General features: G+C 50.5%; 1 protein-coding gene across 1 annotated transcript; it reads right to left on the bottom strand.

Moving 5' to 3' along the window:
• Positions 1-1013: 1013 nt before the first annotated feature.
• On the bottom strand, positions 1014-22970 carry RAB1B (RAB1B, member RAS oncogene family). The gene is made up of 6 exons (XM_077322944.1): positions 22677-22970; positions 11606-11678; positions 6841-6936; positions 5451-5546; positions 4102-4233; positions 1014-2846 (listed from the first exon to the last, which is right to left on the bottom strand). The coding sequence occupies exons 1-6, from the start codon at positions 22688-22690 to the stop codon at positions 2652-2654; spliced, it is 606 nt and encodes a 201-aa protein (XP_077179059.1). The 5' UTR covers positions 22691-22970; the 3' UTR covers positions 1014-2651.
• Between the last annotated feature and the right edge of the window lie 2743 nt (positions 22971-25713).

The following is a 25713-nucleotide window of genomic DNA, read 5'->3' as shown; positions in this document are numbered from 1 at the left end:
GTGGAGCCAAGTTTAAAACGGCTTTTCAGGAGACAGAACCAAACAGAATGCCTCCTTCCTTGTGCCTGTGGGGGAGAAGGGGAGCCTGAGGGGGGCATGGAAACACACCACAGCAGAGGAACTGGCAGGTACTTAGCAGTCCTCCAGTGGAAACCCCTTTCCTTTGAATCTGGGGCAGCCAATCATAAGCCTTGCTTGACGATGGCCCCAGCCACTTCCTGCAAAGCTCAACAGGCATCAAGGGAAGTATAGGTGGGCACCACGTTGGGGAACTCTGCACTAAAAGCAGCTATGAATGTCCCCTTGCCAAACAAAATGCCAGAACGTTCAAGAAGGACGTGGATAAAATTGAAAGGTTACAGAGGAGAGCGACGGAGATGATCTGGGGCCAAGGGACCAAGCCCTATGAAGATAGGTTGAGGGACTTGGGAATGTTCAGCCTGGAGAAAAGGAGGTTGAGAGGGGACATGATAGCCCTCTTCAAGTATTTGAAAGGTTGTCGCTTGGAGGAGGGCAGGATGCTGTTTCTGCTGGCTGCAGAGGAAAGGACATGCAGTAGCGGGTTTAAACTATAAGTACAACGATATAGGCTAGATATCAGGAAAAAAATTTCACAGTCAGAGTAGTTCAGCAGTGGAATAGGCTGCCTAAGGAGGTGGTGAGCTCCCCCTCACTGGCAGTCTTCAAGCAAAGGTTGGAGACACACTTTTCTTGGATGCTTTAGGATGCTTAGGGCTGATCCTGCATTGAGCAGGGTGTTGGACTAGATGGCCTCTATGAACCCTTCCCACTCTATGATTCTGTGATTCTAAAGAGTCATGCCACTGTTTGGAGCCGGGAGCCTTGTGCAGCCATGGGCGGATGATCTTCGTCCCATTCAGGCCGCTGTGGCTAGAACGGAGCGTCATGTGTTTCAAAACAGCTGCTGCCTCAGGGAAAGAGCCCCACACATCCCTCTGTCCCCCCCACCCCTTTCATTTGAAGGAGGAGCACAAAGACTACGCAGCCAAACCTGAAAATCCCTCATTCTGTAGAGGCTGGTTATGTTTTATTAATTTTTTTCTTCTTTTTTCCCCCCTCTCATTTGTATTTTTAATTTCACTTGTGGAAAAAAAAACCCAAACAAAGCTGACAAGCAGAAAACCTTCCACCCACTGCCTGGCCCAGCGGGGTACCTGACGTTCTTTAAATAAGGGGAGGGGAAGAGACAGGGTAGGGCGGGGCACCAGTGGGCCGGGTTGAGGATGCGGGGTGTGTGTGTGTGTGGGGAGGAACACAGCTTCCTGGTGCTCACAAATCAACAGCACAGCGTTCTTGGGAGCCAGGCCCCAGCACCAGGGGACGGACGGGCCTCGGTTTTGGTCAAGGAAGGGCTTTCCAAGGGGCCCCGGGAAGCCTGCAAATGACAGAAAGTGTGTGTGTGGGAGGCAGGGGCCATGTGACAAGCTGACCCCAGGCCCAGGAGTGCTGTGGGGAGTGCCTTATGAAGTGTGGGGAAGGGGCGGTGATCGCCCAACTGTACAATGCACATTCATCAGCTCCGGAATGCAAGAGCCGGGAAGACCAGCCACTCCCTTCCCACTTTCCTGTGCCATGCCCCCCTCCCCGGCTTCAGCCTCGGCGACACGTGCCCCCCACTGAGCCCACACTTGAGGTGGGGATCCGTGCTAGCAAAGGGTCATGGTGCCCCCCCCCCTTCCCACTCTACTACACACGTGTGAGGTCCATCTTTGATGATGACTGGGGTGGAGGGGGTGGGAAAGGATGAAACCAGGTGCCCTGAGAGGAACGATTCAGGAACAGCAGAGATGCAAGGCGAAGAAGGAGCAAAGCGGAACTAGAAAAAGGGCCGGAAAGGGAAGAGGAGCTCAAGAGGGAAGATGCCTGTTAACGGGCAAGGAGGGACACAGTGACGACATGCGGAGGACGGGGAACAATGGGAAGATGTCTGTGGACTCAGCCACAGGGCCTTCCCCAGCAGGCCTGGAGAGAGACAGACGTGGGAACGCATGCATCCTGGCCCTCGCCTACCACTGGCTAGCCACCAACCCGATGCCAATGGAGGGGGAGCAGGGGAGCAGGCAGAAACCCCAACCTGTCCACAGCGCAGGCGGGAGACGACACGGAAACCGATGGCCGCTCCTGCCGCAGATTTTAAAAAATCAGGGCAGGAGAAGGACTGGATGGCGGGGAGAAGTCGAGGAGGACAGAAAAGGAGCAAACGAAGACAGAAGAACCAACCGTTGCCCCAGCCTTACCGATGGAGGGGTAGGGCAGAAAAAGCACAAAAAATCGTTCCCACCCAACCCCCCAACCACCCCCGATCGCCCCAACCCTGTGGGGAAGCCTTTGTACTGTACAGAGCCCATGCCCCCCCCGCCCCACCCCCAGAGTTAAATGACCAAAAACAAAACCCAAAGAACAGGCTGAGGACACTCAACAGCCCTTGGAGCAGCTGAGCAGGGAGGGGGGGCAGGGAGGTCCCGTCCCCCTCCGCCGAGGTATCATCCGGGAAAGCCACCGTCGGAGAAGGAAAAAACGCAGGGGAGGGTGGGGGCCAGACAGTAGTCGGGGAGGGGCAGGCCCCCTCTCCCCAGCCTGCCCCAGGCCCCTGCCCCCGCCCCCCTACAATCAGATGTCCCTCCTCCTCCTCAGCAGCAGCCACCGCCTCCCTGTTTGACCGGAGTGCTGTCGATTTTCAGGTTGGGTCTGTCTCCTCCAGCCGTCGCCCCGGGGCCCATGCGCTTCTTGATCTCGGCCGCCATGGTCATGAACGACTGCTCCACATTGGTAGCGTTCTTGGCGCTGGTCTCCAGGAAGGGGATCCCGAGGGAGTCTGCAAATTCCTGCTCGAGATTTGGGGGGGGGGGGGAGGGGGAGAGAAATGTTGGTGGTGAGAAATCAGGAGGCAGGCAAGGGCCTTGAATCAGCAAGAACTCATGGGAGCACTTAGAATTCTAGACTTCGTGGCTGCAAATGCCGAAAGTACCAAAATGGGAGCAGATTCAGAAGGTAGCCGTGTTAGGCCAGCAGTAGAAGAGCAAGACTTTGGGGTGTGAGCCTTCGTCAAAGTTCCTTTCGCGAGTTTTATGACTCTTGGACGCTAATACCCCAAAAATCTTGTTGAGTCTCTAAGGCAGGGGTAGTCAAACTGCGGCCTTCCAGATGTCCATGGACCACAATTCCCAGAAGCCCCTGCCAGCGAATGCTGGGAACTGTAGTCCATGGACATCTGGAGGGCCGTAGTTTGACTACCCCTGCTCTAAGGTATACATTGAATGAATGAATGAATGAATGAATGAATGAATGAATGAATGAATGAATGAATGAATGAATGAATGCGCTACTGGATTCGAATTGTACTGGGGCACGTTTCCTCCCATTTATCTCATTATTCGTGTCATTTACAACGGCAGCAGAACTGATGTTGCTGTCCTGTTTTCCATTGTTTTCTACAATCACCCTGCGAGGCAGGTTAGGCTGAGAGCACATGACTGGCCCTAGGTCACCTAAGAAGCGTCTGTGGCACAATGAGGATTTGAACCTGGTCCATGGACACTTGGTTGGGAACCCCTAAACTGTTGTGCCTGTCATTTCCTTGAGGAATGCAACAGTTCCTTCTATAACAGGTGGCCTGTCTCCCTACTTTTAAACCGCTTCGAGGCTGGTAGATCTGAAGGGCAAGATCTTACTGTCCTCTGAGCTGGGGAAACAATCTGAGAATGCAGAAAAACTCAAGACGGGAGACAGCCTGGGAATTCCCCAAGAGTGATCTCCGCTGAAGGAAGGGAGGAGACGAAGCTCAGGCCTGGATGGCCCAGAATGGTCTCATCTTATCAGATCTCGGAAGCTAAGCAGGGTCGGCCTGGATTAGTACTTGGATGGGAGACCACCAAAGGAGATCCAGGATCACCGTGCAGGGGCAGGCGATGGTAAGCCATGCGGCCTCAAAAACCAAATAGGGTCGCTGTAAGCCAGCTGTGACCCGACACCCCTATCCTCAGGAGACAGAATCGCCCTTTGGAGAGATCTGAAAGGCTGAGACGGGCAGGTGGGGATCACTGTCCCCGAAAACCAAGCCGGGACCCCCAACCTCCTCACCTTGGCAGTCGTGTAGTCCACCACCTTTTTTGTGGTCAAGTCACACTTGTTGCCCACCAGGAGCTTGTTGACATTCTCGCTGGCGTAGCGCTCGATCTCCTGCAGCCACTGCTTCACGTTATTGTAGGACTCCTGCGCGGGTGGGGCACAAAAGGAAGCAGGGTGAGACCAGGAACAACTGGACTAGCCAACCCGCCCTCCCCTTTTTGCAGGGTGCAGGTACCGAAGGAGGAGTGAGACCAGCCAAGGAGGGCAACCGGACACAGTGGGCTGCAAGCTCTAATACGTTGGGAGCTTACAGTATTCAAAGAAACTACAAGTTGGGAGAGGCCATACAGGTTATCTAGTCCAGGGGTAGTCAACCTGTGGTCCTCCAGATGTCCATGGACTACAATTCCTATGAGCCCCTGCCAGCGTTCGCTGGCAGGGGCTCATGGGAATTGTAGTCCATGGACATCTGGAGGATCACAAGGTTGACTACCCCTGATCTAGTCCAACCCCCTGCTACATGCAGTATCAGCCTAAAGCATCCAGGGTAAGTATCTGTCCAGGTGCTGCTTGAGACCACCAGTGAGGGGGAGCCCACCACCTCCTGAGGCAGCCCATTCTACTCCTGAACTTGACTGTGAACATCCCCCCCCCCCAATATCTAGCCAGTATCTTTCTACACGTAGTTTAAAGCCACTACTGCGGGTCCTCTCCTCTGCTGCCGCCTGCCCTCCTCCAAATGCCAACCTTTCAAATACTAAAGAGAGCCATCCTGTCCCTTCTCAGCCTCCTCTTCTCCAGGCTGAACATTCCCAGGTCCCTCAGCTTTTCCTCACAGGGCTGGGTCCCCAAGCCCCAGATCATCCTCCTCATTCTCCTCTGCACCTTCTCAATTTTTCCCACGTCCTTTTTGAAGTGAGGCCTCCATGACTGAACACAGGATTCTAATGTGGTCTGATCAATCACCATATATGGTCATATCACTGATAAATGTTGAGCAAATTTAACATACATACAAATAATTATCGCGCGCCCACTCTCGGGATACCCTTCCATGGCCATCACAAAACCCTGGTTGAGAAAGCCTGTTGTAGATTAGCCCAAATGGCCAGGGGGCAGGTGGGATAAGAGAGAAGGAATCTCTGGTTTCAACAGTACTTCAGACTACAGCAGAAGAAACAGGGCTTCAAGCTCACTAGTCTAAATGTGAGCCGCAGGTCACAGAGATAGCAGAGGGGGCTGCTTTGTCCTCCCACACATCCTTTCCACAGCATTCAGTTGGACATGGAGCTCTTCCCTCCACCACCATCCCAGGAGTCCTCAGTCTTTCCTCATCCCGCCCCCTGCATCTGCGGCTCTACCTGATCCGTTACGTCGTACACCACGATGATGCCGTGTGCCCCTCTGTAGTAGCTGGAGGTGATGGTGCGGAACCGTTCCTGTCCGGCTGTGTCCCACTGGGGAGGAATGAGAGGACGGTTCTGCTCAGAACCATAAGGCTAGGCACCTTGAGTTGCATTATGGGCCGGCAGGCAGAGGCTGGCCGGTTTGTTCATTCTTACATTTATACCTCGCCCTTCCCTGGAAGCTCAGGGCGGCTTATGAAGAATTTAAAACACACCGCTTAAAATTCACGTTCACGTTCACAGTTTTTAAAATTTTAAAAGAATCGAGTATCAACAGGTAGACCAGCTGGTCTCAGCCGTCTCCTTCCCCAAGTAAAAAGAAGAGGAAGAGCAGGAGCTTCACTCAGGTGGATTTTTCCCGCAAGGACAACTACATGGTTGTTGTGTTTTCTTCTTTGGCCCTGATCGCATTTGCCAGAGCATCCCACTGGGCCCTGGCCACGGCCAGTTTGACTTTCTTGGGGCCGGGGATCCTCAGCAGATTTTGTTCGCTAGAACTCGGGCCACACAGAGGAAGAGGCGGTCCTGGAGGTTTGTCTCCTTTAAATGAAAATGCTGGGGAACAAACGGTTCCTCTCCCTTCCCTGGGAGTTCGTGACCAGCCCACAACAAGGCTAGGAATCCTGGGGGGGGGATACTAGTAATTTCTGACATCTCATAATTTTTCTGAAAGTGAGGGGAGGGAGTGAAAGAAGGGCAAACGGTGCTGATTGTTATGCCACTTCCAGGGGGCATGGGCAGAGACGACCCATCAGCCGAAGATGAATCCACAGAAAGAAATTTCCAAGCTGGCGATGGCAAAAAGCTTTATACAGAATGAGTTCCTAGGTATATAATCCTCAGTAAACTTATTTCTTAATTGTTTTTTTTTTCAGGGATATTAGTATCAAAGGTCATAAATAAGATAGTTACCTTTACGGACCTTTGATACTAATACACCCAAATTATATGGCTTGAAATATAAAGTATACTAGTAATCAAGCCCGCTGCATGAGTAATACAGTGGGCCGTAGGCACTTACCAGATCGTGGGGGGTCCGTCGGGCAGCGGGGCCTCCCCCGGGCGGCGGCCTGACGCGAGAGGCGCTTCGCCCTGCGCGGCTGCCGGGGGCTCCCTCCGACGCGTCAGGCCGGCGGCAAAGGGAGCAACTGTGAACCGCGCTGCACGCGGCTCGCAGTTGCTGGGGCTGGGAATCGGAGGGGATACCTTAACCTTTACCTTTAGCAGTAGAAAAGACCAAGAGTAAAGCCAAGGCTAACAAAATTTGTGGAAGGGGGGCAGCTTTCAAGAGATGCTGCTCCCTTCAAGCACTGCCCACACACAGAGCAGGTTGCAGGATACTCACGATTTGCAGTTTGATGGTTTTGCCGTCCAGCTCGATAGTGCGGATTTTGAAGTCCACCCCGATGGTGCTGATGTAGCTTTCTGTGTAGGTGTCATCCTAGGGAAAGAGTCCCGTTATCAAAATGGAAGCCCACACTGGAGCCTTTGTTCTTTTTCTCAAACAGGCAAGCCACCCTCCCATGTTTCCGCAAGCACAACCAGCACAGGAGGACTTGTGGCTCAGTGGCAGACCATCTGCTTGGCATACGGAAGGTCACAGGTTCAATCCCCCGGCATCCTCAGTTAAAGGGAATCGATAACAGACAATGCGTAAGGACCTTAGCTTGAGACCCTGGACAGCTGCTGCCACTTTGAATGGACCAGCCTTTCTCAACTTTCTTTTTATCATTGAGAAGCCCCTGAAACATTCTTCAGGCTTCCAGAAACCCCAAAAGTGGCACAATTGTGCAGAATGTGGCTGGAAAACATAGCTGTGCATATGTGCCCCCCCCCTCCCATGCTCTCCAGGCACTTCAATGGCCATTTTGGGAAAGGGGTGGGGGTCAACATGACCATGTACGCTCATATCACCCAATAAACGTTCAACAAATTTAAATATATTTAAAAATTAACTCCCACCCATTAAGGAAAACGTTCCAGGGCCATCAACTAACTCTGGAGTTAGAAAACTTGGGAGTGGACAATGCTAATGGAACCAAATATCTGATTCAGTGTAAGCAAGTTTCATATATTCAAGCATGTAATTCAGACCACTCTGTTCTGTTTCTCTTCTTCATTTCAATCGCAAAATTTGGAGGCAAAGATTAGATTGACGCCATGGATGACGCCACAAAGCATGGGTAGAAAACTACAAGGCCATGAACGCCCTGGAGGCGTGGAACTGCAAAACCACGCTATGAACCAGGGAAAGAACATACACCAGAACCTGCCTGTCTCTCCTTGTGCAGTTCTAGAGATCTAGGCCCTCTCAGTTGAAACACAGAATGGAGCGCTATGCAGAATCAGACCCTTTGTCTACCATGCTCAGTTCCATTTCCTTTGGCTTGCAGTAGCTCCCCAGGGACTTGCTGGGCATTGGTTTTTCACTCCTGAGCCTTCTGATCACACAAGCAGGGCTTTGAACCCAAGACCCACCCCCAAAACAGAGCCTCTTCCCCTGAGTCAGAGGCCTTCTGGGGACCCAGTCATGAACAGCAAATTTCTACCAGTCTTTCCTAATTTAGAGATATCAAGGTTCAAGGGGGAAAAAACACACCCTTGGGACAATTGGGGTGGGGGGAAGGTTTTATTTTTAGGACTCCCCCTCCAAGAAAGATCCCCAGCCCCCCAAAACCTGGAGAATTATGGGCGGCACTGAAAGGCCTCCTATAAGGTATTTTACCTTTTAGTATAAATAAAGTGCTTCTTAAAGCAAAGGGTTTTACACATAGCATAAAAAAAAGGGACTCTCAATTTTTCTCACTGGAAATACTGGGTAATTAAGGGGAAGAGCAGTGAAAAAACCTCTTATGAAATATTTTCACTTTGGGAGAGTGAGAATAACCTCATCTTACAAAGGGCTTCACTCATTCCAAGGTATAGAATGAAAAAGAGTTTCTCAGCTTTTCCAGTGAAAACATTTGGGACTTCTGGAGAATACCGTGGGGGAGGGGAGCCCTTCCTATAGAGATGCAAGACTTTTTTGTTGTTTGCTACAATCATTTCAAAAGAGTATTAAACAGCTCAGTGTTCTAAATCTTAGTTTAGTATTCAGACATGGCATTCCTACCTAATGTGACTCTACTTATAGACTCTGCCCAATTAATACATCGCTTTTTGTTTACTAAATAATTTGTTTTCTACCTTCGATTTTTCTTTTCCCCTACCTCTCAGAGGGCAAAAATTAAAGACACAGTTGCTGTGGCAAAACAGGGTGCAGCAGTTGGCAGCTCTTTCTCAGGCGATGGGGAAGCCTACCGTTTTTCTTATAGAGAAGAGATTTACACTTCTAAATTCCATAAACACGCCAAATAAGTACAACTCTGTATGCTAGGTTTCAAAACGATGCATTTACGTAGTTAAATCGGTGAAAGACATTCAGGATGGATAGGAAAGGAAACACTGCATTTATATTTTAATTTCCCGAAAAAGTTTTTGATTTTTTTAATGACAAAAACTGGAAGGTGGGGGAGAGCGGCATTCTCTTCACTCCATGGCTTTGAATTCTCTGGAAATATTACATCTGCATTCCCTAGCCGAGTACAATTCACAGGAGGGTGTTAAAGTAGGGAGGGAGATGGTATCATGACCACTCCGCACTGCACGGGTAGGAGAGAGAGCAGAGAGTAATGAGTTAGAACAGTGGTCCCCAACCCCTAGTCCAGGGACCGGGATCGGTCTGTGGATCAGTCGGTACTGGGCCGCGGCACCTCCTCGTCCTCCTCCCCAGCTGCTGCCTTGGAAGCTGCCTTGCCACTCTGCCGCCGGCTCACCTTTGGTGCTCTCCAGCAGCCACCATGGCTGGGGCTCCCCCTCGGCGTGGCACTGCGCAGCTGCTGCTGGCAGCATCCCCCAGCAGGCAACAGGAAGTCAGGGGCACCGTCGGGAAAGCAAGTGGAGCAGGGGCTCAGGCAGCTGTGACATCCCTCAGCAAAAGACTCCCCCCCCCCCCCCAGGCCTCTATAAAATTGTCAAGCGTTGACTGGTCCCCGGTGATAAAAAGGTTGGGGACCACTGAGTTAGAAGGCCTGTCAGCTGGCAAAAGCAGGACATTCACTGTAAGAGGTGTCGAAATTGCATGCTCTATATCAGGAGTGCACAAACTGTGGCTCTCTCTAGACGTCCATGGACTACAATTCCCAAGAGCCCCTCCCAGCACTGTGCAGGTGAGAACTCATGGGAATTGAAGTTCACGGACATCTGGAGAGTCACAGGTTGGCCTCCTCTGTTGCTGAGGGGTGGAACCCTGGGCTTCCCCATGTGTCCTCTGGCTGCAGCCTTCCAAGACCTCAAGCTGGCAGGAGCAGACACTAACCTAGATGGAACCATAAAAACCCAAGCGATGACAGTCAGGACTGTCAACGATTGACTGTCTATACCAGGGGTAGTCAAACTGTGGCCCTCCAGATTTCCATGGACTACAATTCCCAGGAGCCCACCAGCATTCACTGGCAGGGGCTCATGGGAATTGTAGTCCATGCATATCTGGACGGCCACACTTTGACTACCCCGGTCTATACTCGTGTTAAAATTATATAACTTTTATTGCGCACAATTTTAAAGGTCTGGTTTTAACACACAGCAGTTCATTACATATATGTCCAGCAGCCAGTAAGAGCTGTAAAGTATCAGAGTCCCTTAACGAATGAAAAAGTCTAGTTATCAGTCAATAAATGCACTAATAGGAGAACACACCATTGAAATTTTTGACAGCCTCTGGAAGAGAGCTAATGGCTGATAAATAGAACGGGTGTGTTAAAAACAGGCCCTTGAAGAAGGCCCTATAAGAGCCCAAAAGCATCGCACTATTGGTTCTTATGGTGCCTGACACATTGTTTTGCAATAGCCCATGGGCTGGATATATGTTTTTAATCCCTAAAGGTTTTTATATTGTGCACAATAAAAGTTATATAATTTTAACGTGAATACAGACATTCAACCTTTGATGGTCCTAACTGTCATCAGTTGGTTTTTTACGGTTCCAGGTTCTCCCACCCCCTACCTCCTTTTGGTTTTTGTTGCCACCCTAGATGGAGCCAAGGGCCTGGAATGGAGCAAGGCACACCGTTCGCAGGGGGTCACAGTGTGCCTGTGACGTGTGCTTCTCGGGAAAATCTGAATTTTTCTCTGGAAAATGTCCTGGTTCGTATTTGAACAAGGCCAACGAAATTTTAAATAAGGTTAGCAAAGGAAGGCAATAAGCACTGTGTGCAAGCCCTGGATGTACCCCACGTGTAGCCCACTGGACATGGCTGGCAGGCAATGCTAGTGCCCTGAGGACCGCAGGTGGTCACCCCACAAGGCTAAAATACGTTCATGTCCTGAGAACAGTTGCAGTGCAAAACAGAGGTTCTTTGGGCAGTGTCAAAACCCTGACTGATGTTCTGCCATGTGTCCTGACTGATGTTTCATGCTGTATCTTTTGCTGCCACTAATACAATCTGTTTATTTCCCCCGCTGTGTCTTTGATGTATCCTGCTTTAGATCCTAGGTGTGAAAAATCAGGCTCTCTGCCCCGTTGCCCTGGGAACAATCTCAGAGGGAGGCCTAGGAGCCTGGCTGCCTGTTTTATCAACATGGGTGGTTCGTGCCCAAACTGTCTGGCACTGGGAGAGGCTGAATGCTTTGGGATGAAAAACGGGGTGCTTCTGTAGGATCCCCAGTTTTAGCAAGGACCCTGTGATGATCTGATCGATGTCTCAATAAAGTGCTTTCTTTTCCTGAACGAAGTCTATTTATTGGGAGCGTCAAAGCAAGGCAGAAAGGATGTCCTGAAGGAAGAAAAGTTTTAAAGATCCTAATCTACGCAAAGGCCTTTGTGACACCCACCCTGAGCAGAGAAAAGGGAAAACACCCCCCTCCCAGAACAGCTCCCCACTGAACGTTTTTGCCCATGCGCTGCTTCCATGGCAAAGGATAAGAGATTCCAAGGGATTAGTCACGGGTCTTGTGCCCTTTCCTTTGGCCCGAAATCCCCCAACGCGAGCTTTAGAGAAAAAATGACCCAAAAGGAGCTTGGACAGGCCTGGAAGGAAAGGCGACTCGGCCGGTTGGGGCTCGATACTTACAGCAAACCGTAGCAAGAGGCAGGACTTCCCCACACCGGAGTCGCCAATCAGAAGCAGCTTGAACAGGTAGTCACTGGAAAAGAGAGGCATCGTCAAACGGTGAGAAACAGTCGGGTTACCTGTACCCACAAAACATTGCTCCATCCCATCACGTGGACAATATTAACACTGGACGCTGTGCTGGAATACCCAGGGGGAACCAAGGACCTTCCATCTCTGGGACACTCCACTTCAAATATTCCCAATCTTCTTACAGGGGCCACTAGCAATGCAGGGAGATTCAATGACGCATCAATGGGCGAATCCTGATCAAAGAACCTACACCCCTTGCGGTCTAGGGAGATGCAAGATTACTCCTAAAACCGATACTCTCTTAACAAAGCAGCCAAGAGCAAGGAAGAGACGCTGGCCTTAGGATCGTAAGAACAAGTCTGAATATTACTGACTGAAGAAATCAGAGAGGACCACAAATCTTGCTCAGTCTCCCCCCCCCCTACCCGCACTTCACCCTGCCCCTTAATCATCCTTACTGCCCTCCACCGGCCAAGCCCGTGCCCTCCCACGAAACTGGAGCATCCCCGAAACCGTGCCCTCCCACGAAGTTTGCCATCCCAGAAACTGGAGCAATCCAGAGATGAGATACACATTTCACACATTTGCACACAGGTGGCTTTTCAGAGCGTAGATTTCTTCTGAGACACCATCTAGAAGTGTTCGCTGAGCATCCACCAAGCCCTGAGGAGTAGCTGAATCTTCCAGTGGCCCCTCCCACCCCAGAAAAACGTCATTCTCTAGGAATCGTGATGAACAGGGACGGGGGCAGGTTGCAAAACGAGACTGCGCACCGTACCAGGCTATACAAATTTCGGCAGACCAAGGAAGTCAGTTAATTTGTGCTCACTAGACTGCGTTGGGAGGGGAGGAAGCAGTCCTTAGCTTACTATTCCACGCTGTGCTTCTGAAGATGCTAGAAGGGGTCTGGCCATTCTTGTGACAGACCCAGAAACACTCCCAAGTGCCTCCCGAGGCAGAACGACTACAGGGAGCTAATCTGCTGCCTTCTCCGCCTGCTGTGAGCCAGGGAGGTCAGCCCCCTCCTACCGGGCTGAGATGAAAGGCATTATGAACACAGCAAGAAATGTTATTGCTTTCCAAGAATCTCTAGCAGCCGGGGAGAGGATTCGCCCTTCTCCGTGTCCTGCAGGAGGCCAGGGATTGATGCTAGATTATGGGATGCATTCAACGGCAAACCTGGTTTATGGACCCCTTGACGCCGTGTCTCTTGCCAACTGTGCTGAAGAATATGTATGGTAGCTGGCACCCAGAGGGGAAGAAGAAAAAAAAAAAACTGGGTTTTATACCCCTCGGCTTACTATCATCTTCCTTCCCTCTCCCCATAACAGACAGCCTGTGAGGGAAGTGACAGCTCTGTCAAAAAAGCTTTGACAGAACTGCTCTGGGAGAACAGCTCTATCCAGACTGTGACTAGACCAGTCAACCAGTTGGCAGCATGTCGAAGAGTGGGGAATCAAAACCGGCTCGGCAGATTAGAAGCTGCCGCTCTTAACCACTACACCAAGCTGGGCGTGTACACCCAAGGGAAATATAAGGTTTTCGATCTCTTAGCCATGGTGCCACGAAAACAACATAAGGGCTCTGCTCAATCCGACCAGTGGTCCATCTAGTCCAGGATCTATTTTCACACCGTGGCTGACCAGTCACTTCAGAGAGTGAAACAAGCACCCCTCCTGCAGCCTTCCACGACTGGAATCCGGAGGTCTGCTGCCTCTGCAGATGATGCTCCCTTTAAACACCGTGACTCGTAGCCATTGACGGACCTCTCCTCCATGAATGAGAGGCAGCTCGGCGTCCTGGTTAAGAGCGGTGACCTCTAATCTGGATAGCCGGGTTTCATTCCCCGCTCCTCCACAGGCAGCCAACTGGGTGACCGCGGGATAGTCACAGTCCTGTCAAGGCTCTCTCAGCCCCACCTATCTCACAGGGCGCCTGTTGTGGGGAGAGGAAGGGGGAGGCAAATGTAAGCTGCTTTGAGACGCCTTTGGGGAGTGAAATGCAGGGTATAAAAACCAACTTTTCTTCTTCATCTGGGGAGGCCCTGTGGCTCAGTGGTAGCGCTTCTACTTGCTATGCAGAAGGTCCCAGGTTCGATTCTGGCCATCTCCAGTTAAAAGGGATCAAGCGATGAAAAAGACCTCGGCCTGAGACCCTGGAGAGCTGCTGCTGCCAGTATGTGAAGAAGAAGAGTTGGTTCTTATATGCTGCTTTTCTCTACACGAAGGAGGCTTAAAGTGGCTTACAGTTGCCTTCCCTTTCCTCTCCCCACAACAGACACCCTGTGAGGGAGGTGAGGCTGAGAGAGCCCTGAGATTACTGAAGAGTTGGTTCTTATATGCTGCTTTTCTCTCTCCAAAGGAGTCTCAAAGTGGCTTACAATCGCTGAGAGGGCCCTGATATCTCTGCTCAGTCAGAACAGCTTTATCAGCGCTGTGGTGAGCCCAAAGCCAGCTGGCTGCATGTGGGGGAGTGCAGAATCGAACCCGGATCACCAGATTAGAAGAACTCCCTTTTAAAGCTTGCGGGCGCTTGTGCCCATCACTACCTCCACTAGCAGCGCATTCCACAGTTCAGTTACTCACTGAGTAAACAGCACGAGCCATGGAATGCGCACGCCCTGCCAGGTAAATTATTTCTCCATCGTTTCTTTGCAGACCTTACCGTTGGGTTACCGTTAGTCCCGCATGGACGTTAGGCATTAACTACGGCCAACAGTGCTGACCAACTTTGGCAAGTTCCCTACCAGCCGTGGCTCCGAGAGTTTTGCAAGTTGCTGCAGTCAGCGTGGCAGCAAGAGGCAGAACAGATCTGCAAAGCCTCCAGAAAGGGACGAGGCTCATCACACCAAGCAGCTGGAAAAAACTGATGCCCGCCGGGTCGAGTGTATCGCCCAATCGTTCATCTGGAAGGTCCGATCCCCTTGGCCTGCAGGCTTGCCCAACTGGGGGTTCATGAAACCCTGGGGTTCCTTGACAGCCCTGGAAGGGTTTCCTGAATGGCGGCAGGGGGGAGTTCATTAACTTTCTATATTTTTTTACAATTTGTTAAACAAGAAGAAGGAGGAGGAGGAGTTGGCTCTTATATGCCATTTTTCTCTACAAGAAGGAGTCTTAGAGCGGCTTACAGTCTCCATCCCTTTCCTCTCCCCACAACAGACACCCTGTGAGGTGGGTGAGGCTAAGAAAGCCCTGAGATCACTGCTCGGTCAGAACAGCTTCATCAGGGCTGTGTTGAGCTGGTTGCATGTGGGGGAGTGCAGAATCGAACCAGGCATGCCACATTAGAAATCTACCGTCCTAACCACTACACCAAACTGGCTCTCTTTATTGGGTGATATGACCATATATAATCATGTTGACCTCCCCCCCCCCCCGCAAAATGGACAATGATGGGCCTAGAGGGGGTGGGAGGGGGGAAGCCCTGGGTGGGAGTGCCTACAGCTCTGCTTCCCCACCACAATCACACCACCTTTGGGGGTTCTCAAAGCCTGAGGAACATTTCAGGGGTTCCTCAATGATGAAAAAGGCTACCCTTGGCTTTTCCAGCATGCCTGATTTGACACCCACCCCTTGAGACAGCTGAAGGCATTGCTCATCTGGCTCAAAATGAAGCACTCAGCAACAGGACCTTTCCAATTCTATCCGCCCGCCCAGGAACACAGTGGGGTCCGCCCGTAATCTAGAGCCAAACCGGCCACTTGCTTTCCTGCAAGCCTTGCTTTCCCAGAGTCAAGAGGAAGGAAGTTTCTTCACTGAAGTGCTGACAGGCGGCAGGAAGTGGGCTGGTCAGGAGGCTGTGTGCAGCACTCCTTCTGGTGAAGAGCCACGGGGAGGGACACTCGCAGCTTCTGGAGAAAAAAGGCAATGACGCTTGCCAAGTTACGGCAGTTGGCAGATCGGGACTTGGGTTCCAGTCATGCACTAGAGCGGATCCTAGAAAGTCCTTCCAGCTCAGATTTGTTATCCTGAGACTCTGCAATTAAATGTCTGGCTGGTTGGGTGGGGAGGATGACAAACTAGTACAGTGGATCTCAACCTTGGGATCCCAACCCTATCTGGGGTTGCTTGGCCCCTTGCGTGAGGTTGTCAGGTTGCCAGCCGCTGCAACGGCGGCAGCTGGCAGAGGCGTCGGGGTCATGGCACTGGCCGCCTCCACGATTTCTGTGTGCCTGCGCACCCGCACATGTGCGCAGGTCGTTATGGTAAGGAGGTTGAGAACTGCTCATCTAGTATTTCAGCCCTGCAAATCTACAAGGAGTTCCTGGGCTTCTGAGTTTCAGCAAATGATAAATCTGATTTCAGACATTTTGCCTGGTCTTGAAATGATCTCTCTATAAGAAGAGCCCTACTTGTTCATCCAGTCCAGCCTCCTGCCTCACACAGGGGCCAGCCAGTCCCTCTGCAGGGTCAGCAACAGGGCAGGGAGGCCGAGGCCTTCCCCTCATAGGAACATCAGGAGAGCCCTGCTGGGTCAGACCAGGGAGTGTCCAGCCAGTCCAGCCTCCTGCCTCACACAGTGGTCAACCAGTTCCTCTGGAGGGCTCTGGGATTCAGAGGTTTATTGCTTCTGAATGTAGAGGTCCTCCTCAGTCACCATATCCATTGATAAGAGTTATACTTCATAAACCTCCTAATCCCCTTTTAAAGCTGTTGATTCCTTTGGTCATCACTACATCCTCTGGCAGCAAATCTAGAAGGTGTGGGCAGAGGCTGCAAAGGAAACGGATGCAAACAGCAAGCATGAAAGTCTGTGTTTGGTGTAGTGCTTAGGAGCTGCGGCTTCTAATCTGGTGAGCTGGGTTTGATAGAACTGTTCTGAGCAGTGATATCAGGGCTCTCTCAGCCTCACCTCCCTCACAGGGTGTCTGTTGTGGGGAGAAGAGAGGGAAGGCAACTGTAAGCCACTTTGAGCCTCCTTTGCTTAGAGAAAAGCGGCATATAAGAATTCTTCTTCTTCAGTAATCTCAGGGCTCTCTCAGCCTCACCTCCCTCACAGGGTGTCTGTTGTGGGGAGAGGAAAGGGAAGGTGGATGTAAGCCTCTTTGAGACACCTTTGGGTAGAGAAAAGTGGCATATGAGAACCAAGTCTTCTTCTTCTTCTGTTTAAAGGGAAGTGGAAGAGCAATCCCACAGTTCTGAAGGGTCAGGATTGCAACACCTTTGTATGAACCCAACAGCTTCTTGAAGAAGAATGTGACCCTTAAAAGCTCTTCAGAACAGCTAGTGTTCCAGGGAAGATTAAGAATGCTTATGACAATACAGTGAAGCCCTAAGAGCTTCTTCCCTGAATTTGCTATTTCTTCCCTTCATCTACCGTATTTGCCGGCGTATAAGACGACTGGGCGTATAAGACGACCCCCCAACATTTCCACTCGAAATATAGAGTTTGTTACATTACATTACAGTACTATGGGCCACTATGGGCAGCTATGTCTATCCCAACTGAAGTGCACCCGGCGTATAGGATGACTCCCCCCACTTGGAGGCATGTTTTTCATGAGGGAAAAGTAGTCTTATACGCCAGCAAATACTGTATATCCCGCCTTTCTTCCCAGACAGCACTCCAGTGAGGAAGGTCAGGCTTAAATGGTGCAGCTGGCCCGAGGTCACCCAGCAAGCTTCCGCAGCAGGTTGGGCATTCAAACCTGGGTCCCCAGATCCTACTCCAGCGCTTTAGCCACTTGTGTGTGTGAAGATAGCTGACTTATGGTGACCCCACAGGGCTTTTTGAGGCAAGTAACCTAAGGAGGTGGTTTGCCGTTGCCTTCCTCTGCTTAGCAGCCCTGGAATTCTTCAGTGGTTTCCCATCCAGAGATTAACCACGGCTGACCCTGCTTGGCTTCTGAGATCCGGCAAGATCAGGCGAGCCTGGACCGTTCAGGTCAGGGCACTTATGGCCCATAAAAGGACGTGAGAGAGGTCCCTTCAGCAGAAGAACAAGCGTTCCGAACCTCCCCCAGATAAGTTACCACTCAGGCCAGTAACTCACGGCACAACAGAGTGACCAGCCACGGCCACCAGCCTTTCTGGAGCCCAGGCTCTCACTAATCCTGTCACCTTTGCCCTCGAGCAGGGTTGGCCAAAACTGTGGCTCTCCAGATTTTGATGGACTGCAATTCCCATGAGCCCCTGCCAGCTGGCAGGGGCTCATGGGAATTGCAGTCCATCGAAATCTGGAGAGCCACAGTTTGGCCAACCCTACCCTAAAGAGCTCCAGCTGCATACACACCACAAAGAAGAGTCTACCCCTTCCCAAACACAACACTGGCTTTTTTCTTGGGGGGGGGGGGGGAGAAGCATCAAATCACAGCTGACTTACAGCACCCCAGTGGGGCTTCAAGGCAAGAGACACTGAAAAATGGTTTCCCATGGCCTGCCTTTGTTGCGAAATCCCGGTATCGCCTGCTGGTCTCTCTTTCAAAGCCGGCTGGGGCCCACCCTGCTTAGCTTTCAAGACCCGACACGATCCTGCGAGCTTGGGTTACCCAGGTCAAGGCGACGCTGGCTTACTGCCTGGGTGAACACCGGCTGGGGGGTTTCCATAATGTGGCACTATGCGAGCATCGCACGGCGCTCCCAAAGGTTTCAAAAATGCTTCGCAAAACACGACTGCATTCATCCTCACAACAACAAGGGACCAAGCCCTATGAAGATAGGTTGAGGGACTTGGGAATGTTCAGCCTGGAGAAAAGGAGGTTGAGAGGGGACATGATAGCCCTCTTTAAGTATTTGAAAGGTTGTCACTTGGAGGAGGGCAGGATGCTGTTTCTGCTGGCTGCAGAGGAAAGGACACGCAGTAATGGGTTTAAACTTCAAGTACAACGATATAGGCTAGATATCAGGAAAAAGTTTTTCACAGTCAGAGTAGTTCAGCAGTGGAATAGGCTGCCTAAGGAGGTGGTGAGCGCCCCCTCACTGGAAGTCTTCAAGCAAAGGTTGGATGCACACTTTTCTTGGATGCTTTAGGATGCTTAGGGCTAATCCTGCGTTGAGCAGGGGGTTGGACTAGATGGCCTGTATGGCCCCTTCCAACTCTATGATTCTATGATTCTAACCCTGGAAAGTAGGTCAGTAGTATGATCTGAGCCAGGGGTAGTCAAACTGTGGCCCTTCAGATGTCCATGGACTACCATTCCCAGGCGCTGGCAAGGGCTCATGAGAATGGTAGTCCATGGACATCTGGAGGGCCACAGTTTGACTACCCCTGGTCTGAGCTCTGCTGGCCCAGGAGGACGACAAGAACTTGCCTAAAGCTGGCAGCACAGGCGAAGCTCCAAATCCAAGGCAGCTCAGGCACTGTACTAACACCTGCAGCCCACAACTGTGCATGCAGCTTGCCAGGTTACGGTGCTGCCACTCTCAGTGGAAAGAAGAAGAGTTGGTTCTTCTATGCCGCTTTTCTCTAACCGAAGGAGTCTCAAAGGGGCTTCCAATCTCCTTCCCTTTCCTCTCCCCACAACAGACACCTTGTGAGGTGGGTGAGGCTGAGAGAACCTTGATATCACTGCTCGGTCAGAACAGTTTTATCAGTGCCGTGGCGAGCCCAAGGTCACCCAGCTGGCTGCATGTGGGGGAGTGCAGAATCGAACAGGCATGCCAGATTAGAAGTCCACACTCCTAACCACTACACTAAACTAGCTTTTTGTCCCCGGCCTCCCAGGGCACACTGCAGAGAAACGTTTCTGGAGGTGATCACACATATATATATATGCTCAAAGACTAAACACAGGAGGGTCCCCAATTTAATCTCTGGCAACTCCAATTAAAGGATCTCAGGTAGCAGGATGTTTGGAAAATACCTGAGGAACTGCTGCTCATCAAGAGTACACCGACCAAGATAGATGAAGCTTCCAAACCCACAGAAGGTGGATTCTCACATTCCTATCCGATTGGGTAATTAGGGTAAATCAAGCAGCCTGGAACTAACACCCAAGGCTTTTCTGATTTACCAAAGCCTGGCAATACAAAAGTCTCCCTCAGGGAGGACTATCAGTGCCCAAAGCACACTGGGAAATGAAGTCTTCCAAGCAACTCTTTCAGCCTCCTACCCCAAATCCTCCACAGTGCTGCAGAGCACTGTGGAAAAAGAGCACCACAAGTGACCAGTCAATTGGACTTTTTAGGATGGGGAAGAGATGCAGCAGAAAGAAACACGGCTCTTGTTTGACCGCCAACAAGCCACTGGCCTGATCCAGCAGGACTCATCTTACGATCCCACAGTCCTAGACATTCAGAGTGTTCTCCTTCCATGGTTAGCATCTGGTAGGAAGGTCGGAGGGGTGCTCCAAAGAAGAAACTCAGGAGGCAAAGGTAGCACACAGAGTAGTTAGCTTGATTAGAGCTGAGGAGGTGGCATGTTGTCAAGATCCAAAGTTCAACAACCTTACACATGCTGGCATCTTGAGGAGCGGGGTGGTGGGGTGCGCGTGTGCGCGTGCACATGTGTGGGTGTGTGTGTGCAACTGACAACTGGCTCTCGGGAGGAAAATAATCCATTGGCAGAGACTGAGGAATAACAAGTTACTGGCTTTGCACATAGATGAGGCTTGCTACTGTTAAAGAGTTCTACTGACCAGAAGCGCAAGCATGCGCACGCACGCACAGAGAGAACAGCCTCAAGAGGCTGTGCTTGCACACCCGCCCAAACTTTCCTTTTGGGGTTTAAAACACTCAAAGAAGCTCTTAGCATTGGCAAAAGTCAAAGAGTGAAAACAGAGGTATGAACAAGAATTTCTGTTTTCAAGAAGCTAATGCCCCAAGCCACCTGCACTGTTCTCAATGCAACTCTTACGACAGGGAGGCCTAATCTTTCCTTTTGGAAGGGTCCCTCAACTGGAGATAGGCATATTTTACACTGGAAGAAGGCTGCCAGAGAAAAAGGCCTGGGATAACCCCATGCAACTCAGATGAATACAGTCCTTGGCTGGGTATACTTTAAAAAAAATGGACACAAGTGGTACAGAAGCAATGTGCTGCTGCCATAATAATGTCTACAGCAGGGGTAGTCAACCTGTGGTCCTCCAGATGTCCATGGACTACAATTCCCATGAGCCCCTGCCAGCAAATGCGAGGCTCCAAATCCAAGGCAGCAAATGCTGGCAGGGTCTCATGGGAATTGTAGTCCATGGACATCTGGAGGACCACAGGTTGACTACCCCTGGTCTACAGAATACAAGTGTCAATTTGTCTGCTGCAAAAAAACCCATACATTATCTCAAGCTAAACAGCAAAACCCCATAAAGTTACTTACAGTATTTATATTTACGTCCTCTATAGTCCACCTTTCTTGCAAGGCGGGTTACACCTTGTGAGTCAACGCAACCAACAAAATGGGAAATTCAACATCCTATGTCCCTTAATAACTCATAAACACTCTAAATGTCCACACACCTCAGCCTTGGCATGTTAAGCATTAACATCCTGGTGTATCCGAACCACTTGTGGTCAAGGTCAGTGGATGATGCTATGCAAGGGGGAGGGAAATCCCACAACCATCATGTAAACCAGGGGTAGTCAAACCCATGGTCCTCCAGATGTCCATGGACTACCATTCCCATGAGCCCCTGCCAGCATTTGCTGGCAGGGGCTCATGGGAATGGTAGTCCATGGACATCTGGAGGACCACAGGTTGACTACCCCTGATGTAAACAGCCACTCTCCTCAACAAGCCAACAGGATACACAACTAAGTGACGAGTCCTTGAGGTGAGAGTCAGGCCATAAGGCTTGGGAATGGAAGGTTTTAGATTTGTTTAGGCAGATAAGGGAGGCAATTGAGCCCAATTCCATTCAGAACGAAGCCCCACTAAATTCAACAGTACTTTGTCACAAGCCTGTGTTCTTATTCAACTTGTGTTGTTTCGTGGGGAGGCCGGAAAGGGGGGGGGGGAGGTAAATCTTTTCTTACCTCATTAAGCAACACAAACATATTTTACAAACATACCCTCAAGTATAGAGGACATGACAGAGAGCTGCGTTAGTCTGTGTTTAGCAGTAGAAAAGGACAAGAGTCTGGCTCCAGCACCACCTTAAGGTCTCAACAAAATTTGTGTCAGAGTGGGAGCTTCTATGAGTCACCAAAGAAGTGAGGGCGACTGGACTCTTGTGCTTTTCTACCCTTATGTAGTTAACCTCTGTTTTCTCCCCCAAAGCTGCTTAAGAATCCTTGACAGCGCAGAAAATGAATATTTTGTAGGTGTGAACCCACAAACAGTCTAAGGAAACCCAGAATCAAGAAACATTAGCTGGAACGAAGCTGAAAATATGATGGGCTGGGGAGGCAGACATAGGTTACAATATAAGATTAATACCCCACTATATATACATACACAGACACACACATATATATCATCCTATCCGACAGACAGAGCAGGCTCACTGGGTAGGGTGGTACAGAAGTCAAATAAACAAATATTAATTTATCTTATCGAAGACAGAAGAGAGATAGAAGTCATACATACATATACATACATACATATATACACGCAGTGGGTTGTTTTAAAAAACTTAGGAAACCCACTATGAGGAAATGTTAACTGGAACCACACTGAAAATACGATAGTCCTGGCAGGCAGACGCAGGTTAAGAAGATATAGGATTAATACCATCACTGCACACATGCCTACGTGTGTGCATGCCTGCGTTTGTATGTCCTGTTTATTTTATGTATTGCCTGTGCATGTAGTGGGGGTATTCCTCCTATAGCTCTGTATCCACCCAATAGAAAGACAAATGCATTAATCCAACATATAGAGAGAGTGGGGAGGGGGGCATAATCCCCTGGGGGACCAGCCCAGGGAAGGGGGCAGGAGGGGGAGAGGCCCAGTGAACTGGGGTCTGAGGAGCCCCCCTGGGCCCGCGCTCTCCTTCCTTCCTCCCCCACCCCAGGGCGGGGCGGGGCAGGGCAGGGGCCGAGCCTAGGCCCCGTGGGGGAGGGGGAGGGTTCAGCATGGGGCCCGCGGGCGCCCTGGGGTGGGAGAGGGCGGCGGGGAGACTCACTACTCGGGGTTCATGGCGGCTCCTCCACGGTAGGTCGGCGGCTGACGAGCTGCTTCCCTCCTCCTTCCTTCCTCCCTGGCTGGTCCGGTCGCTCCCTCACACAAGATGGCGGCGGCTCCCTCCTCCCCTCTCTCTTTCCCTCAGGTGCGACTTTATCGCCGCGCAGGCGCCGTTCCCGGCGCCTTCTGGGAAATGTAGTTCTGCTCCTTGCCTCGGAGGCGTTGAGGGTTCCTCGCCTGCACTCACTGCCTCACTCGCCGGGGCCCTGGGGATTCACGCCGGCTGCGACCCCGCCGTCTCCCCGCCTCTTTGCGGGCCGCGCTGCATGGCGGGAAAGAGAGTTCCCCGGCCGGCTCGTTTTCTCTGGCGCACACGTTCGGCTTTAGGGTCACATGACGAGAGGAGAGTCGTTCGGCGGCCCCCTCTCAGGGGCATCTGGGAGATGTAGTCCGCGCCACAACACCGGAATGAGCAGAAGTGTAGCAGGCTCTCTCGGGCTGAACGCGAGTACTGCGGGTTCTATGACCAAAATGTGAGTCCGAGTTTGTTCAATAGGCATAACTAAGTTCAAGTTTTATTTAAGGTAAGGTTTAATAGTTACCGTTCCAATAGGACTAGGGCTGATGAGGTCTGATAAAGGTCATTGGGTAACCCAGGCCATGTTCCCTTTGTCGAAACCTGCCTCACCGGGTTGTTGTGAGGATAACATAGGGCAGGGGGTGGGGGGAACACCCATGCATATTTCTCTGAGCTCCTATATACGTAACAGATTTTCTATATATGACCTATAATATAAACATTTATTTTATGGGGGAAAGTCAGTTATGTTGCAATGCTGACATTTAAAAATTATGAACTGGGAGGGGTGGGTCCCAGTGAAGAGACAAATATGGAAAAATATAGATGTACTGGGAAACCAATATGGCAATAAAATATCCAAATTGGACTTATATAGAGTCTTCTCTCTTCAGTAATTCTTTTATTCTTATTATATTTCACACAAGTCCTGACGCATTTTGCCTTACAGCTTTTTCAAGGGACGTTTTTTATATTTAAGGACCAACTTCAACTGAAGCGTCTGAAGCGCCACAAGCTAAGTTTAGCTATTGTGAGCATGACCTTATACTCTATCAAGAGATTCCTTAATAAGTTGAAGTTGGTCCTTAAATATAAAAACCGTCCCTTGAAAAAGCTGTAAGGCGAAACGCGTCGGGACTTGTGTGAAATAAAAAGAATAAAAGAATTACTGAAGAGAAAAGACTCTATATAAGTCCAATTTGGATATTTTATTGCCATTCCCGGTGCGTCTATATTTTTCAACACTTAAAAATTAACATATTAAAGATTAAATCATATACTTATTCATTTATCGTACATACACATATAAAATATTATGATCATCATAATAATCATAATAATAATCATAACTTTGAATAAAGCACAAGCACCAAGTACTTCAAAAAGTTCAGAATTATACTCATAAAACATCGCTGGAGAATAAAAGTGCAGCTGTGCATGTATAAAAACATACGTCAGAATTAACGGGTGTGCAGAGTGTGGCTGGACGTTCCTTGGAGATCCTACCAACGACCCGGAGGAGAGATTCGGATTTCACAATAGCATTTATTATCCTCGAATCACAACTCTTCCTTTTGATACCTTGAGCAACTTTCAGTGGAATGAGGTGGCAGAGAAGACTGTACCACTTCCTTAGACTAGTACAGCGGTAGTCAAACTGCGGCCCACCAGATGTCCATTGACTACAATTCCCATGAGCCCCTGCCAGCATTCGCTGGCAGGGGCTCATGGGAATTGTAGTCCATGGACATCAGGAGGGCCACAGTTTGACTACACCTGCACTAGTATCTTACACTGGTGTTCAGTGGCAAAGATCGGGTTGCCACCTCTGGGTTGGGAAATACCTGGAGATTTTTGTGGCAGTCAACTGACTGTTGTTTTAGAAGAAGAAGAGTTGGTTCTCCACTAGCTCTGGCTGGCATCTTCTGAGGGAGGAGACGGCAAGAGAAGACTAACAAATTACAGCCACATGGCCTGGAAAACCCACAACAGCCAACAAATTTGTTGCTGTGGCCAGAAATAGTACAATGCATGGTACTGACATAGGGATGCCAGCCTTCAATTGGGACCTGGGGATTCCAAGGCATTGCAGCTCATCTCCAGGCAATAGGGATCAGTCCCCGTGGAGAAAATGGATGCTTTGGGGGGGGGGGGGACTCTATGGCATTGCACCCCACTTCCATCTCCCCAACTTTCCAGGAGTTTCCCACCCTGGTTCTGGCAACCCTATCCCCCATCCCTCGTTGGTTTCCCAGGTGGTTCCATACCCATTTAGATCCAACTATGCCCCCAGCCCCCAGTCCTCTCCCTGCTCCTTTCCCCACAGTCTGGGGCAGGGGTCACTGTTGGTCCTAAAGGAAGATGGACTCTATAGCCCTGTGCCGTGCTGAGATTCCTTCCCTCTGCACACTCCACCCCTCAACTCTCCAGTTCTTTTCCAATCCAGAGTTGGCAACCCTACCCCCTGCACATCTGTGCCCCACAAACAGCACAGAAACAGCTTTGTTAGTAAGCTGGGGTTACCATCTGAGAATTATGGGTACTACTCAACTGCTGTCGGGACCCAGTCTCCTGAGGCAGAGCAGGATCTGAGCCAACACACTCAGGGTGGGGTGGGGGGCAAACGGTGGCTCTTCAGATGTCCATGAACTACAATTCCCATGGGCCACTGCCAACACTGGCTGGAACTCATGGAAATTGTAGTCCATGGACATCTGGAGAGCCACAGTTTGGTCACCCCTGCAATACACAGAACGATCCAAAAAGTACCAGTGGGGGCATTGGGATTAGAGGAGAAGACCCGGACTTGAAAGATCCTGGTTCACATGGTCTCTCTTGCTTCTTCCTCAGGGGAACTGTTGCTAGAATCAAATGGAGACGACTAACCCCACTCAGAACTCTAGAAATTATGCGAGGAAATAGCTGGAACACAGGAGAGGTGTAGGATTCAGGTGCAGTC

The sequence above is a fragment of the Paroedura picta genome, chromosome 1 (genome assembly GCF_049243985.1).
Source record: "Paroedura picta isolate Pp20150507F chromosome 1, Ppicta_v3.0, whole genome shotgun sequence".
Lineage (NCBI taxonomy): Eukaryota > Metazoa > Chordata > Lepidosauria > Squamata > Gekkonidae > Paroedura > Paroedura picta.
The sequence above is the reverse complement of the archived record's forward strand: the minus strand, read 5'-3'. Positions and strand labels throughout refer to the sequence as shown.